General features: G+C 38.1%; 1 protein-coding gene across 8 annotated transcripts in view; it reads left to right on the forward strand.

The window, feature by feature from the left end:
* The window catches only part of GPHN (gephyrin), a 301,131-nt gene that overhangs the window by 175,900 nt on the left and 111,454 nt on the right, over window positions 1–13,777 (forward strand). For all 8 annotated transcript variants that reach the window (XM_059820017.1, XM_059820021.1, XM_059820014.1 and 5 more), the window contains 2 exons: window positions 7,812–7,906; window positions 12,989–13,055. In XM_059820017.1, coding sequence (XP_059676000.1) covers window positions 7,812–7,906; window positions 12,989–13,055 — 162 coding nt within the window. The remainder of the gene's footprint in view (window positions 1–7,811; window positions 7,907–12,988; window positions 13,056–13,777) is intronic.

Genomic DNA, 13,777 nt, shown 5'->3' on the forward strand with positions numbered 1-13,777 from the left:
TAAAGCTCATTACATTGTCAGCTGCATTAATTGTAGAATTCTTATTGACTCTTTTATTCAGATATTGTGCATATTCTTATTGATACACATTTCTCTAATTTCTGCTGTGTGATTCTGTGATCTGCAGAGAACAAAATTTTTGACTTCTCAGGTTTTGTGCCACTTCTTCAATTTTTAAAGAATTTTGCAAAAGTTGTGAGGGATTGCATAGATTTTTACTTCAAACTGCTTTATATTTAATAAAAATGTAACTGAGGGAAAGCTTAAAAGAAGGATAATGATTAATAGATAAAATTTTAACAGTGGTTTTGTAATAGCAGAATGGTGTCACTACCTTTACCAGCAAGTCTTCAGCTGTACTACTTTTATTGAACAGCAAGGGATTAATTCTTACATGAAGCGGAGTTGAAGTGGGAAGCACAGCAGTTTGCACTTGAAAAAGAGGGCTGAAAAAGGAAGTAGGCACCTCACCCTTCTTTGGAAGCAAGTGCAGTGGCTTGTTTCCAGCTGTTGTTTTCACAAGCTAATCCTCCAAAACCTTCTCCCTTTGCAAATACTCTGCCTTTTGACACTGGCTTAACACACACCATTATACAGCTGTAACGTACTGCAACTGGTGGGCTGCGTACATCTTCATAGAGCCTATATGCATTCCTCATAGTGCAGAAAACCATTTAGTAAGCGTTTTCTTTGTTTGGTTAACTGTTTCTAAAAATGATTGTTCTGTTGGTTTTATGACAATGTATAGGGGTGGGCAGTATCATAAAATTAAGATCAGTTTGTATGGCATAAATATTTTATACACATTTACTATCTTAAAACTTTGTTTAGCAATCAGGATTGAAAATTGTTGTTGTTATTATTATTCTTTTATTTAATATATATTAGAAGTGATATTTAGAAGATGCACATGGTTTAGTTGCCCAGATGCACCAATTTCGTTAATATTTCTATTACACAAATGGGGCAGGCTAATCACTGATCTATAAAGTTTATGTAAGCCAAATGCAACCAGGTTTAGCTCAAAACTTAGATACAAACCTACTGGGGTGCAGGAACAAGTTATAAATTCCACAATGTTGCTTTCTCTAGTATATTCATTTAAACTTTCAGCTTCTTTATTGTGTATAAAAAATGTGAAGCATCTTCCCCAATAACTGTCATTGGAGTACGACTTTTACAAATTAAATATATTCATGGCTTGGTCATGCATAAGTCATTGAGTATTGTCAGAGGTACCTCTAACAGCCAGTTGCTTTTTATGGTCATATACACAGTGGAATTGTACTGATAGAATTGTTTGCTGATGTCGGTTTATAAACAAGGAGGACATTGAATTATCTCCTGGACTCTGAGTCTCATGCCATAGGCATTAGGTTACAATAAATGGTACGATGGATCCCAGTGAAGAGAGTGAGGGAATTTGGAGGAGGCAAGTTGTAGGCAGAGGGAATCATGGATATGGGGAGAAACAGAGAAAACAGAGTCTTGTATTTAATCTAATCTAACAGCAGTTATTGCTGTGACACTTTTGTTCCTCACTCAGATAAATTGTATAGGGTCCTCTTGTGATGTTTGGGATCTTGGTGGCAGCAGAGTCACTGCAAATATGCTGAGAGTGCAAGTAGGCTTCAAATCAGCGTTCTTGTGCTGCAGAATTACTGTCAGTGGAAATGCGTTATTGGTGTGTGCAGATACACCAGTTTGTAGAGTTCATTTTTAGTTGGCTACATTAATCACGCTTTCATCCACTTTTGACTGTTTGTAGATTTGAGTTGTGAGAATAAGAGGAAAAAGAACATGTAATCAGGTCAGTTATTGGAGGAATATGTACCAAGCTCACCATTGGTAAGAGGGAAAGGCGATAGAGTCAGCCACCCTAATATGTTTAGACATGTTTTGTTTTACTTTGTGTAAAAAAAATATATAAAACCTCTCAGAATGTGTCTATGTGTGTCTCACACACAGAGCAGCATTTAACATCAAAGAGACACAACAGGAATGTCAAAAAGGAGACTCGCCAGACTCAGAGTGAGTTTCTTACTGTACAGTAAAATTACCAGAAGCCTGGATGGTCATTTCATGAGAAGGAAAAAACACAAGGATCAGGTGCAGCACTGGCCTGATGTCTACCTAGCCACCACCAGTCTGTCCTGTGAGCCCAAACATAGTGATTTGGTGCATACTGTACCCTTACGGCAGTTATTATCCACCACTCTGGGACTATAAAACAGATGATGGGTTTTTACAGGCCCACATCATTAGCACTCATGGATAACTTATTGTTAAGGAAACCATGACTGTTGGGCTATTACTTTTAAGGTGCGTATGGCCAGGTTCATTGGTGTGGCTGTGCATCTGTCAAAAGCTCTAGAATGATAGTAAACACCTATTTCTGGGATCCACCCTGTCCAGAAGCAGCTATTCATTGTCCTCTGGATGGGGGCCATTCTTGACTTACACGGATCTGTGACAACTCATTTGACATCGAGAAGTCAATGATAATCATAATTGCATACATGTGAAAGGACAGCCATTGCATGGTGTATCTCTGGCTGCAGCCACCCTAATGATGTGTTAGGGCCACTGTATTGTTAGAAAGTTATTAACTTTGATCACAAGTTGAGAGACTTTTACAAACCTGCTTAACTTTGGTTGGTTTGCAGCAATAGCATATGTGATCGGTTTTATCCATTTGTCAAATTAGCTGAGCAGTTAGACAAAAAAATTTGATTTTGGAGAACATCAGAGAGCACGGTTCCTGTCAAGCCTTCTATCCATAAAAAAGACACAGAATTTCATCACGCAGGTTATTGGGGGCAGGGAATAAGAAAAATTCAAGGAAAGACAGCATAATGGTGAGAATGAGCGACTCAAAACTGATCCTTATCCAAAAACTTTTCAGTGTATTGAAAGAAACCAGCTGCTGCAACCTGTATTTCTTATTGCACTAAGAGAAGAAACAACAGATAAGTGATTTTTAGGCGAGAAACTCTAATCAGTCTAGCTCCATGTAAGCTCTATTTTGTCGCCTGCAAAATAAGAGTGGGGAAGTAGAGAATAAGCTGAAATAGCTGACTTGCAAATAGAAATTACAGGCACATGTGTTATCTCCAGCAGAGGTACACTGAATAACTTTGAAGAAGGTGTCTCTCATCCAAGCTGAGAGATGCAATTTTTGTTCCTAAAGTATACACTTCTTACACAACTGGTTGACAGACATGACTGACATTTTTGTTGCATATTTGACTGATCTGTCTCCATAGTTCTTTATCCAGTCTTCTGAGTTTTGACTGTCGTCTGTGAGCTCTGTTGCAGAGGGTATATAGGTGTTTCTTTGGTTAGGCCCTTCCAAGACTTCCGCTTTCAATGGAAAGCTCAAATAGGTAATAAAATGTTATCTATGCTAATTCTATAGTCTGTTAAGTATAAATGATCTGCAAATTTGTCCATTAATTTGCATAAATAGCTTTATGACATGCTATGCAGAGTCATAGATTTGAACTTTTTCAACAGAAATAATATTTTCAATAGAGGCAGTCTCGGTCATCTTAATTTAATTGAATGTATTATGACTTCTCACTCTCATATTTGCATTTTAGTTGAAGAGGTAAAACCATATTACCGTCCCAAAACTGCTGAAGGGTATATGAAATGTCTCAGATCATTACTTACTATTAAGAGGTCAAACTTTGCTACGTCTAATACCTGAAAGACAAAGATAATGAGTTTCTGAACATTTCAAGAAGAGCAGTCCTAGGTCTTTTAATTAAATCAGTCTGCAGTGGGTATATCCTCCAGAAGCTGCCTGGGAGGGCTTCCACAGGTTAGCAGCTGAGCTAACTTAATTTATATGGAGGCAAAGAAAGGCAGTGAAGCAGCAGAGAACTCTGTGAAACCAATTGGCAGCAAGCCATCTGTTAAGCAACCACAACTATGTCAAAGATATCTAAAAATATATCAGTTGGTTTGGGAACATAAGGCCCTAACTCCAATAAAAAGGGACTTTGAAAACAAAAACGTGTTTTAAAAGAAATTGCGTTTATTCGTATAGCAATGAAATATAAAAAGAACTGCTCTCATAGACATTGTTAGTAAGTCCTGAATAGTTCCATGAAATAATTATTTAATTGTTAGTCTCTACTTCTCGTCTCTGGAGTAGAAACTACTGTCTTATTTCAGTCCCATTGTCTTTCTCCCTGGTTCCCCCACAGCCTGACACTTCTATCATGCCCTATCTTCCCTTTTGCTTCTCCTGAGTTTCTCCCTCACGTATTGTCCATCCAAGCCACCTTGTGCAGTCTTATTTCCATCCCACTCACTTCATCCACTTGCCCTCACTCTACTCTCATCCCTGCCCTTCTGACAATCCTGCTGCTTGGACTTCCTCTCTGCAATTCTTCCTTTCTACTTAGGCTTCCTTCCTCCCACATTCACTTCTCCATCTAAACTACAGACCTCTCCTTTCTTTGCAACCTCCAAACTGGCCTTTCTGCATTTCTGTCTCTCTCCTGAACTCTGACTTTTACCTTCAAATGCTTCCACTGCTGTGGAACCCCTCCCTTCCACCTCCATCTTGTATGCATCTGTCTTTGCACTGCCACCTTATGTGGGAGTAACTGGGGACACTTCCTTGCTGTCAGTATATTATGCAAATTTACTCCAGTATTGTCCACCTACTTTTTATACAGTCATCAGCCTCAGGTTTGAGAATTCAGTGTATAGCTTCAGTCCTGATGAAGGCATCAGTGTGACAGCTCTGAATGAGATCTCCTCATCATTTTTTCCTGCTTCTGCCCACATAGTAGTGTTGTCATCACTGTTGTAAGAGAGCCAGGGGCAACAACCTTAATTTGTGCTTCATTTTGTGCTAACACTATGGCCCCCTGCAGCAGGCAAAAGCTGGCTGATGGTGAGACTACCAAGAAAAAATTGCCCATGAAACCAAGTTTAACAATCTTAATTCAGCCGTGCTAGAGTACTGGTAAAATGTGAAAGTGCTGAGTCACTAATTCTTTAATAGTTTGCATGAAGGTAGATGTTGGTACCAGACAGTTAACTCCTGAGCTGGACACGGATGAGAATCTAGTTTTGCCATCTCTCTTCCACCCTTCCTTCAAACCTGAAAGAAGTGTTAGAAAGCCTGGCCACCAGCACTTTGGTACATTGTTAGGTGAAACAAAGAGTTGTTACAGAGAGACACAAAGTATCTGCAAATCACTGCAGCACCGCTAATTTCGTTCATATATGTATAGCTAATTAAGAGTGTGCTTCCCAGTGTGATGGTGATTTCAGTTCCTGTACACTGTGCATTTGAAGTTGTGTTATTTGAGGACATCCCAGGAGTGGGCTTTCCAGTGGCTGATTTCAAGAGCAGATGTCGCTGTAAAAGTTGTTTGCTTAGTAGCAGCCTTTTTTGGTTACATCCAGCTAGTCCGGCTGCAAATACGAAAACAGGAAGCATTCCCCTCTTTGTAGAAGTCTGCCTGCAGTAATAAATACAAGCATATATATTTTGAAACAAGTATTTTTAGAAACCTTTATTGAGGGCTGTACTGCTGTTTGGACTTTCTGCCCTTCCAGATTTTGTTGCTTAGTCTACACATTTTTAATAATCACATTGCCTGCTAGCAGTGACATTTTGTGAAGGTCATTTTTCTTGTGAAGTTGGCAAATGGACTTGAATTTCATTGAAGGACTCCCCGAGCTGCAGGATCATTGTTTATGAAACTCTTTTGCATCTTGTACTACCTTTGAAGCCTGTTTAGAATTTTAACTAATGATATCTTCAAAGTGTCACTGTGCTCAAGGGCAAAAAAGAAATCTCAAAATGCACTTTATATTTAAAGCCAGTTTTGAATAGCTTTGAAGCATGGTATTAGCTGAAATAAAAGGCATAGATACAGACTTAGTATGTATGCACACATAGAGAATTCCACGTTTCACCAACTTTTCCATTGTCAACAAAGTGTCCTTTTACTGTTGCATTGCAATGCCCTTTTCTTCTGTACTGTAAAAATCACCAGGTCTATGGATAGTCTTAGGAATTTTTAATGTGATTGATAATTTAATACCTCAGCAGGTATCTTTAGACAATCTCCCTCAGTGGAGAGGTTTTAGTTTTGCCTACATCAGTCCTAGCCTGCTTCTTCTCATTTTCTCTTTGTAGAAATACAGACACTGGGTTGTATTTATATGCTGTTTCTGAGTGGAGGATGGCAGATGCTAAAACCAACATGCTATGCTTGAAATAAAAGAGACTGTGGTGTCAGCTACTGAATTAAAATTGCATGGTTTGGTATAAACCAAAGTTCCTGCTTCCCACAACTAAGCACGTACCAAGTTTGCTTAGTAGTAAAAGATCTGAAGGTTTACTTGGTAGCTGTGTCTGATGTCTTCTGATACTGACATATTCCTTTAAAACATGTTAAATGTTAGTGGCAGTATTTGAGAATATGGCCACTTAAATATCTGTATTGTTCAGGGATATTTTTTTTCGGCTTTATTTACTGCTTCCTGTAAGTGTTTTAGCTGTATAGCCAGTATGGGACTCGTGGATCCTTCTCGCAGTGATACCGTTGGGTTAATTCTGTTGTTTTCCTTCTCTGTGACTATGTTTTTTTCTTTGTAAACTAGGAGCTTACAAAATTACAAGGATATGATTTGTAATTTAATCTTTCCCACAAAATAATTTGTCTGGTTTTCTTCCATTTTACTCTTTTTCTGTATCAAACTGCCAAGAAAATGTAGCTTATTCAGAGTGTCCTTATATTTAAGACGTGCTTTTCTATTTCTGTTTTGATAGTTGTACCATCAAAGCATTGTAGTTTGGCTGGATGTTTTACAATAGGTTTCACAGTTTTATGAGCATTGCTAACATTTTAGTTGTGCCAGATAACTTAGAATCTTGTTTCAGAACATGAAACAAGATGATCCACTGAACAGCAACTACTGTGAGGGAAATGAAGAGGGTAGGACTGTAACCTGCCTTTGAGGTGTTATGTCCTAACTAAAGTTAGAGGTTGGAAGACTGGACGGATTGTGTATTTGAGAAAACTTGTGTTAGGAAGTAAGGACAGAAGGTTGTGCACGTCCCAGAAAAATGATTTTCCATCTGATTCCCTGTGTAGAGAAAGGACTAAAAAGACAAGACTTTTCAGACTCTGCTTCCAGGCTTCTCAGTGCCCACTGCATATGGACCGCTTGTGAATAAAAGCCACCAGCCTGTTTGGAACCGCTCTTTTGCTGACGTGATCAAAAGGGAAGGCCTCAGCCTCTGGCCATTATCATTATCATTTTACTATTTTCCTGCCTGCCTGCTACATGGGCTTCCCTTTGCAAAATTTTTTTTCTGTCTTCTGCGCAGACCGATTCACCCTTCTCATGCCTGGGAAAATCTCAAGGGGAAAATGTACATGGGATTGATGAGGAAGAAAAGGCAGTTACATTTACATTTGGTCTTTTCTTTGCTTATTCACAAACATTCTTTTCTCTCTGTTAGAGGGAGTTGTTGTTGTTTATGTGGTGTTGGTTAACGTTTTATATATATATATAGGGTCCTGACTTTTAACATTTTCTATAGGAGTCTTTACAGTACAGCTAACAGTGCTTCTTCCCAACCCCTTGTCTTTCCCTATTTTACACAACCAAGAGAAAATTCTTTAACATATTTCAGTGTTGAGAATTTAGCAAGGACGTGTCTTGGCAGGAAAAAAAAAAAGGAGATATTCTTACCCAAATTTTAGCTGGTTTCATATTTTTCTTGTCCTTGTACTTCTTCACTCACTTTGCTATTTAATCTTTGATTGCAGGCCACTAAAGAAGTAATAGAGCGGGAAGCCCCAGGGATGGCCCTGGCAATGCTGATGGGATCACTTAATGTTACTCCTCTGGGCATGCTTTCTAGGTAAGACTATTTCCTTCAAAATGTGAGATGAACTATTTCCTTAGAAACACACATTGTCATGAAATAACTATACACAAATAACTGAAGATTTCCATTGTTATCAAGACTAGAAGTCTTAACTTCAGAGAAGTGGCCAAATTCCAAGAACGGTAATTGCAGTGTCTCATTTAATTCCCTTTGTTGCCTTTGTTGCCATTAGACATTATATCCTCCTGTATTTTCTGTGCCAGGTTATTTGTGATATTGATGCATGCTGTTAAACAGCTTTCTTTTCATCCTAGAGTTCTGGCATTTCAATGGTGAGTGAAGAATTCTTCTATATGTTGTTCATCAAGTACTAAAATGCTTTGTTTAGCAAAAAACCCCTTGATAAATACCAATGTATTGTTTTGATACAACTTTTATTCCAGTATCAGCAAAAGCTCTCTGAATAAGTTAAATGGTATTTTATCCCATGCTTTCAGATATAGTACTTCAACTCCTAGAGTTTGGTATTTCCTGCTGAATAATTAGTAACTGTTTCTCTGCCTGATGGTGTTTCTTTTTTATCAGTGACCTATCTTGTTATCCTGTATTTCTTTCTGGAGGTCATTTTTATTTCATTTCTTCAATTTACCTCATTTTACCTATGATGGACTTAGTAGTATCAATACCTTTCATAAGTTAGTTTGCGCTTGCACATTGTTTCAAGATAACTAAGAAACAATGGCTGTTACAGGTTTTTGATTTCCCGTTGTATAATGAGGGTATAACAAGAAAATAATTATATAAGAAATAAAGGAGGAACTTTCAAATCTGCAACTTTATATTGAGATGCTTGCATTTTTTAAGGGCTTTTAGATGAGAGGTTTAGTGATTTGACAAGGTGTTTTAAAACTTTTCGTATCACATATCTGAAAGGGCAACATTGCCAAGTTAACACCTTCAGATTCTGTCCAAATTAGCAAGTATTTTAATTTTTTATCTGATACAATTTTTTGTATCATAGTTTGTGTTTATCTGAAGGGAAGGGATAACAGAATACTACCACAAGGAGAGGAAAGGAAGGTTAATTTAGCTGTTCTGTTTCTGATCAAGAAAAGGATAGCCATTTAGATAACACTACCAAGTTTGATTTAGGATGTGGTATGATCAGGATGGCTGAAAGGATGTTGTAATGGTAGTGGAACCAAAATGCTGGATTGCAACCTGACTTTTCTGTATGTATAGCAAGAAAATGTCCCTTAAACTGCAGCCACTTTCAGTAGTAATTGATGACAATAATGGGAGATAACACTACAAAGATACTGCATGCAATCGTATCAGGCCTTAAAAAATTTCCAAGTGAAAACCTTTACTCTGTCAGGCCTAAAAGTAATCAGCATGCAAAAGTCCATTATTTTTCTAACACTGTTCCGATCATAAAGCTAAGTACGCAAAAATTACATCATTATGGTTTCTTGTGCAATCTCAGTTCTGCATAAATGCATGCGTGTGTTATGATTACATTTTTTGTAGAATTCCTCTGCAAATGCTTAAGATGGAGGAAGGAAATTTACTTTTCTTTGTTTTGGTTGTCCTATGTGTAATCCTATATCGGTTTTGGTGCTCTTTATTCAGAATCTTCTCTGAATGCAGACTCACTTCCTCTGGGATTTTTCTTACATCATTTGTTAGTCTAAGACACAAATTGTTAATATATTTTCACAGCAAATTCTGCAAATTGAGGTAGTGCTGTAATCCCCCCTTACAAAGAGAACTAAGGCACACGTTAAGAGAGGTCAAAAACATACACTTATTTTAGCTACACAGTTTGAGAAATGTAGATTGTAATTTTTCAAAGTGTTTAACATAAAATGTCACTTGTTCTAAGCTTACCTCTCATTGACTTCATTTTGAAATGAAGTTCTGATGGATAATTTTGCATGTAATTTCTTGACTTTTCAAAAAAACAAAAACAGAACTTCTGTTATGCAACATTAAGCTGACACTTCTATAAATCACCGGCAAGTTTGGAAATTTTAGGTCAATCATGTTGAATTTTATCACGTGAACTTTTAAAAACTGTTATAAATCTTCATGACTATGGGCCAGCATTAGGAAGTGGTGAGTTATTTTGTAGACTGGATTCACAGATACTTACAAGCAAATGAGGGGCAGTGAGACTCTCGTAGTTCGGATTCCGTCCCAAGGTCCACCAGGGAGTATCTTAGAGCGTCATAGACCTTTTTATGTGTTTCCTGAAAGTGTTTCCTTTTCTTCTCTGTGACCTCCCCAGACTGTCTTTATCCCAGAATTCTCTCTTCCCTTCACGCGATTCCTTACCTGTCAACTACCCATGCCGTGCCAGTCTTTATTGACGCTTTTTAAAGCACTCTCTGTCTCCTTGGCCATCTATTCTGCTTTTACCAGCATAATTTCTTCCTAGGGAGATCATGGTTTTTTCCCAGAGAGATCATGTTCTCCATTCCTACTTCTGTCAGACCTGTATTTCTTTCCTCCCACATCCATTTTTTTCTTTGTCCCACATGCTGTTTTTCCTTCCACTCCCTTGCTTCTGTTTTTATTCTTCTGTCTCAAACTTCTTTGTTTTTTCTTAAAATTTCTGTCCACTGCATCACAAGGATGAGGATAACTTGACATCCACAGCATCTTCCTCAACCGTTCTACATTTGGAGAAATATGATTAATTTATCTCTCAAATTACCCAGAATGCATGCACATTTTGTGTGCTTTTATGTTGTAAGCGCACACAATATTTTTTGCAAGCCATGCAGTTCTTAGGTACTTTTATTTACTTTTGCATGCTCTCTTGAGAAATTTCTGGCAGTTCCATTTCTGTCTTGAGCCACCAGATGTGATGATTGGCAGCTGAAACTTGTAGCTTTCAGGAGAATGGCTGCTGGTTTAGTCCTTTTTTATTATTGGTTGGCTGTACTGGTCATTTAGCATATAATGTTCAAAATTATTTAAAGCAGAATAAAGGAGCCAAGAAGAAGATTATTAAAGGAGCTATCTGCCAAACACAGTTCCACCTCATTTTAACTTCTCTGTGGATAATTCCTATTTCCTTTATTTTGAATCTGTCATAAACTTTATCCCACATATGGGATTTGCTGGACTGAGTTTGTACTCTGTAAGTTTGACTACTACAGCAAGAGTAAATGAGCACATTTCTTTAACTCAGTCTCTTCATCTTTGCATTGCAGTAGACCATTCCTCAGCTACCTGGAATTCTTTCTTAACTGAGGGTATTATAGCGTGCAAGAAGTGAATACCGGAAAGCAGAGGCTAGGAGTTGGGCAATATTCAAGCTGTCAGTTGAAAATAAGACTTCTCTTCAGGCTGGCTTGACTGGGATAGCAAAAGTTCATTTTATGGCACAAAAATGGTCTCTGTGCTATTTAATTGTGAGCATTATGACAGCTATCACTAGAATACTTGCTACCCTGCTAGAAAATGCCATGCTACCAATAAATTACATTAATCACTGAGAATTATTTGTATAACAAGAAATCCAGGGAAGTTGACTACCCAATAAACCATGTCCTTTGGCTGAAAATTTTTGGTAATGCCCTATCAAGAAATTGTTTTCTTTTCTAGTCTGTCTTTACTTATGGCTCATCACAGAATCACAGAATCACAGAATCAGTACGGTTGGAAAAGACCTGTAAGATCATCGAGTCCAACCTGGGAAAAAAAAAAAAAAAAAAAAAAAAAAAAACACACAACATCAAAAAACCCACAAAAAAAAAAAAAAAAAACCCACAAAATCCACGCCACACAACAACAATAACAAGCCACAACCCACCCAACACCACACAGCACCATGTCCATCAAGCTACATCCCACAATGCCACATCCACACGCTCCTTGAATACCTCCAGGGAGGGTGACTCTACCACCTCCCTGGGCAGCCTATTCCAGTGTTTCACCACTCTCTCAGTGAAGAACTTTTTCCTAATGTCTAGCCTGAACCTCCCCTGTCGCAACTTGAGGCCATTTCCTCTAGTCCTGTCACTAGTCACTTGGGAGAAGAGACCAACACCCTCCTCTCTGCAACCCCCTTTCAGGTAGTTGTAGAGAGCGATAAGGTCTCCCCTCAGCCTCCTCTTCTCCAGACTGAACAACCCCAGCTCCCTCAGCCGCTCCTCATAAGACTTGTGTTCCAGACCCCTCACCAGCTTTGTCGCCCTTCTCTGGACACGCTCCAGCACCTCATGTTTTTGTTTGATAAAGAGATTGTTACACAATTTCTCTCAACTGTAGCTTCCATATCTTTGTGGTTCGGTTTCATCCTTTTACTTTTTTTCTTATCCTTATTTCCCAGTCCTGGGTTTTTCACCACTGGTTTCATAAACAGTGGAGAAAAGCAGGAGGCACTCTTTATAATCTTAAGACAAAATCCAGTAATTATTTTTTTCCTTGAAAAATACTTAGCTAAAAGGCAGAAGAGGCAAACTCTAAACAACAGAAAGCATTCAGCACCTGGGTGTCTAAGTTCAGCCCTGCATCAAGACCAAAGGAATTCCCTAAAGACAAAAAATAAAATAAAATCTTCCATCTTTGATAGTTGGTTTTGTCTTTTTTTGAGGGGGAAGGAAAGATTGTTAGGATTGTTAGGTATGAATTGCATAAGTGCAATTTTCACTTGAGAATTACTTCCCTCTGTGCTTGTCTTATGTTGCATCTTTAAAAAAAAAGAAAACATATATGAGTTAATGCAACCAGCATGACTTAGTATTTTTTACCTGGCAAGGGACATAGTATTTGACACCATCAGTTACGTTACAAAGGAACCATGTGTATGAGCACATATCAAAGAATGTGTTGGATTCAAGTAAACAATAGAATTAAGGGAGCTACGCAGATCTAAAAAAGATAGAAATCTAGCCGGTTTTTATACTATCAATTAAATGTTGGACTCTGTCAGCTTCTCCTGAGCTGTTTTATGAGAACGTGATCAGCAAATATTTTTAGATGTTGGAAATTGAGTTTACAAATTCTGATAAATAATAGAATTTATCTTAAATGCTCTGTTCTTTTTCCCACAGCGGAGAAAGTTGCATGCAAGAATTTCACTCTGGGTTTCTTTCTTTTCAGACCTGTGTGTGGAATCAGGGGGAAAACTCTCATAATTAATCTGCCAGGTAGCAAGAAAGGGTCACAGGTAAGAAGTGTTCTTACTGATCTGCTACTGAGGACCCACGATGAGTACCTCCCATTGTTCTGAATGGTAGAAAGTACCCACTACAACAAATTTTACAAAAGTGCATTGAAATACATTTCATATAACTGAATGCACCATCACTCTCCATCAGGGACAATACAATTCCAATCTGATTGAAGGTACTGTGTGACCAGGACAGTGTTACATGTAGTGCAAGAGAGTGTTCGCTGTAGCAGGCAGCGCTAATGAAGAGTCTAATGGTCTCTTACACCTCCTCCTTCTTTTCTAGTCAGGCTGTACCTGATCCCTGTGTTGTCTACAGCTTCCAAGAAAGTGTTTTTTTCACACAGAAGTAAGAGGAGGGAGGGCCTAGTGTATGGTAGAACTTGCTGGAGTATGAAGAATATTCCCAATTTTGGTCAGCAAGAGGGAAAAAAAGGAACATAATTTTTAAGAGTTTGAGGATTTTTTTAAAATCTTTTGGATATGGGTATCAGAATTTACACCCTTTATACAGTTTGTTTTCTTCCTGCATTTTGCTCAGTTTGGACAGGGAAGTTAGGCTTAATGGTTTTATTCATGCTTACTTTCTGCCTGTAAAGCTGAGAGAAACATAATTAAACATGAGGAGGAATTTTATTTTTTGTGTTAGTAAGGCTGTATCTTTCCAGTGCTCACTCTTTCTGTGTACTTGGCGGATAGATCCGCAAAAACAGCCTTCT

The sequence above is a fragment of the Gavia stellata genome, chromosome 7 (assembly GCF_030936135.1).
Source record: "Gavia stellata isolate bGavSte3 chromosome 7, bGavSte3.hap2, whole genome shotgun sequence".
Taxonomy (NCBI): Eukaryota; Metazoa; Chordata; class Aves; order Gaviiformes; family Gaviidae; genus Gavia; species Gavia stellata.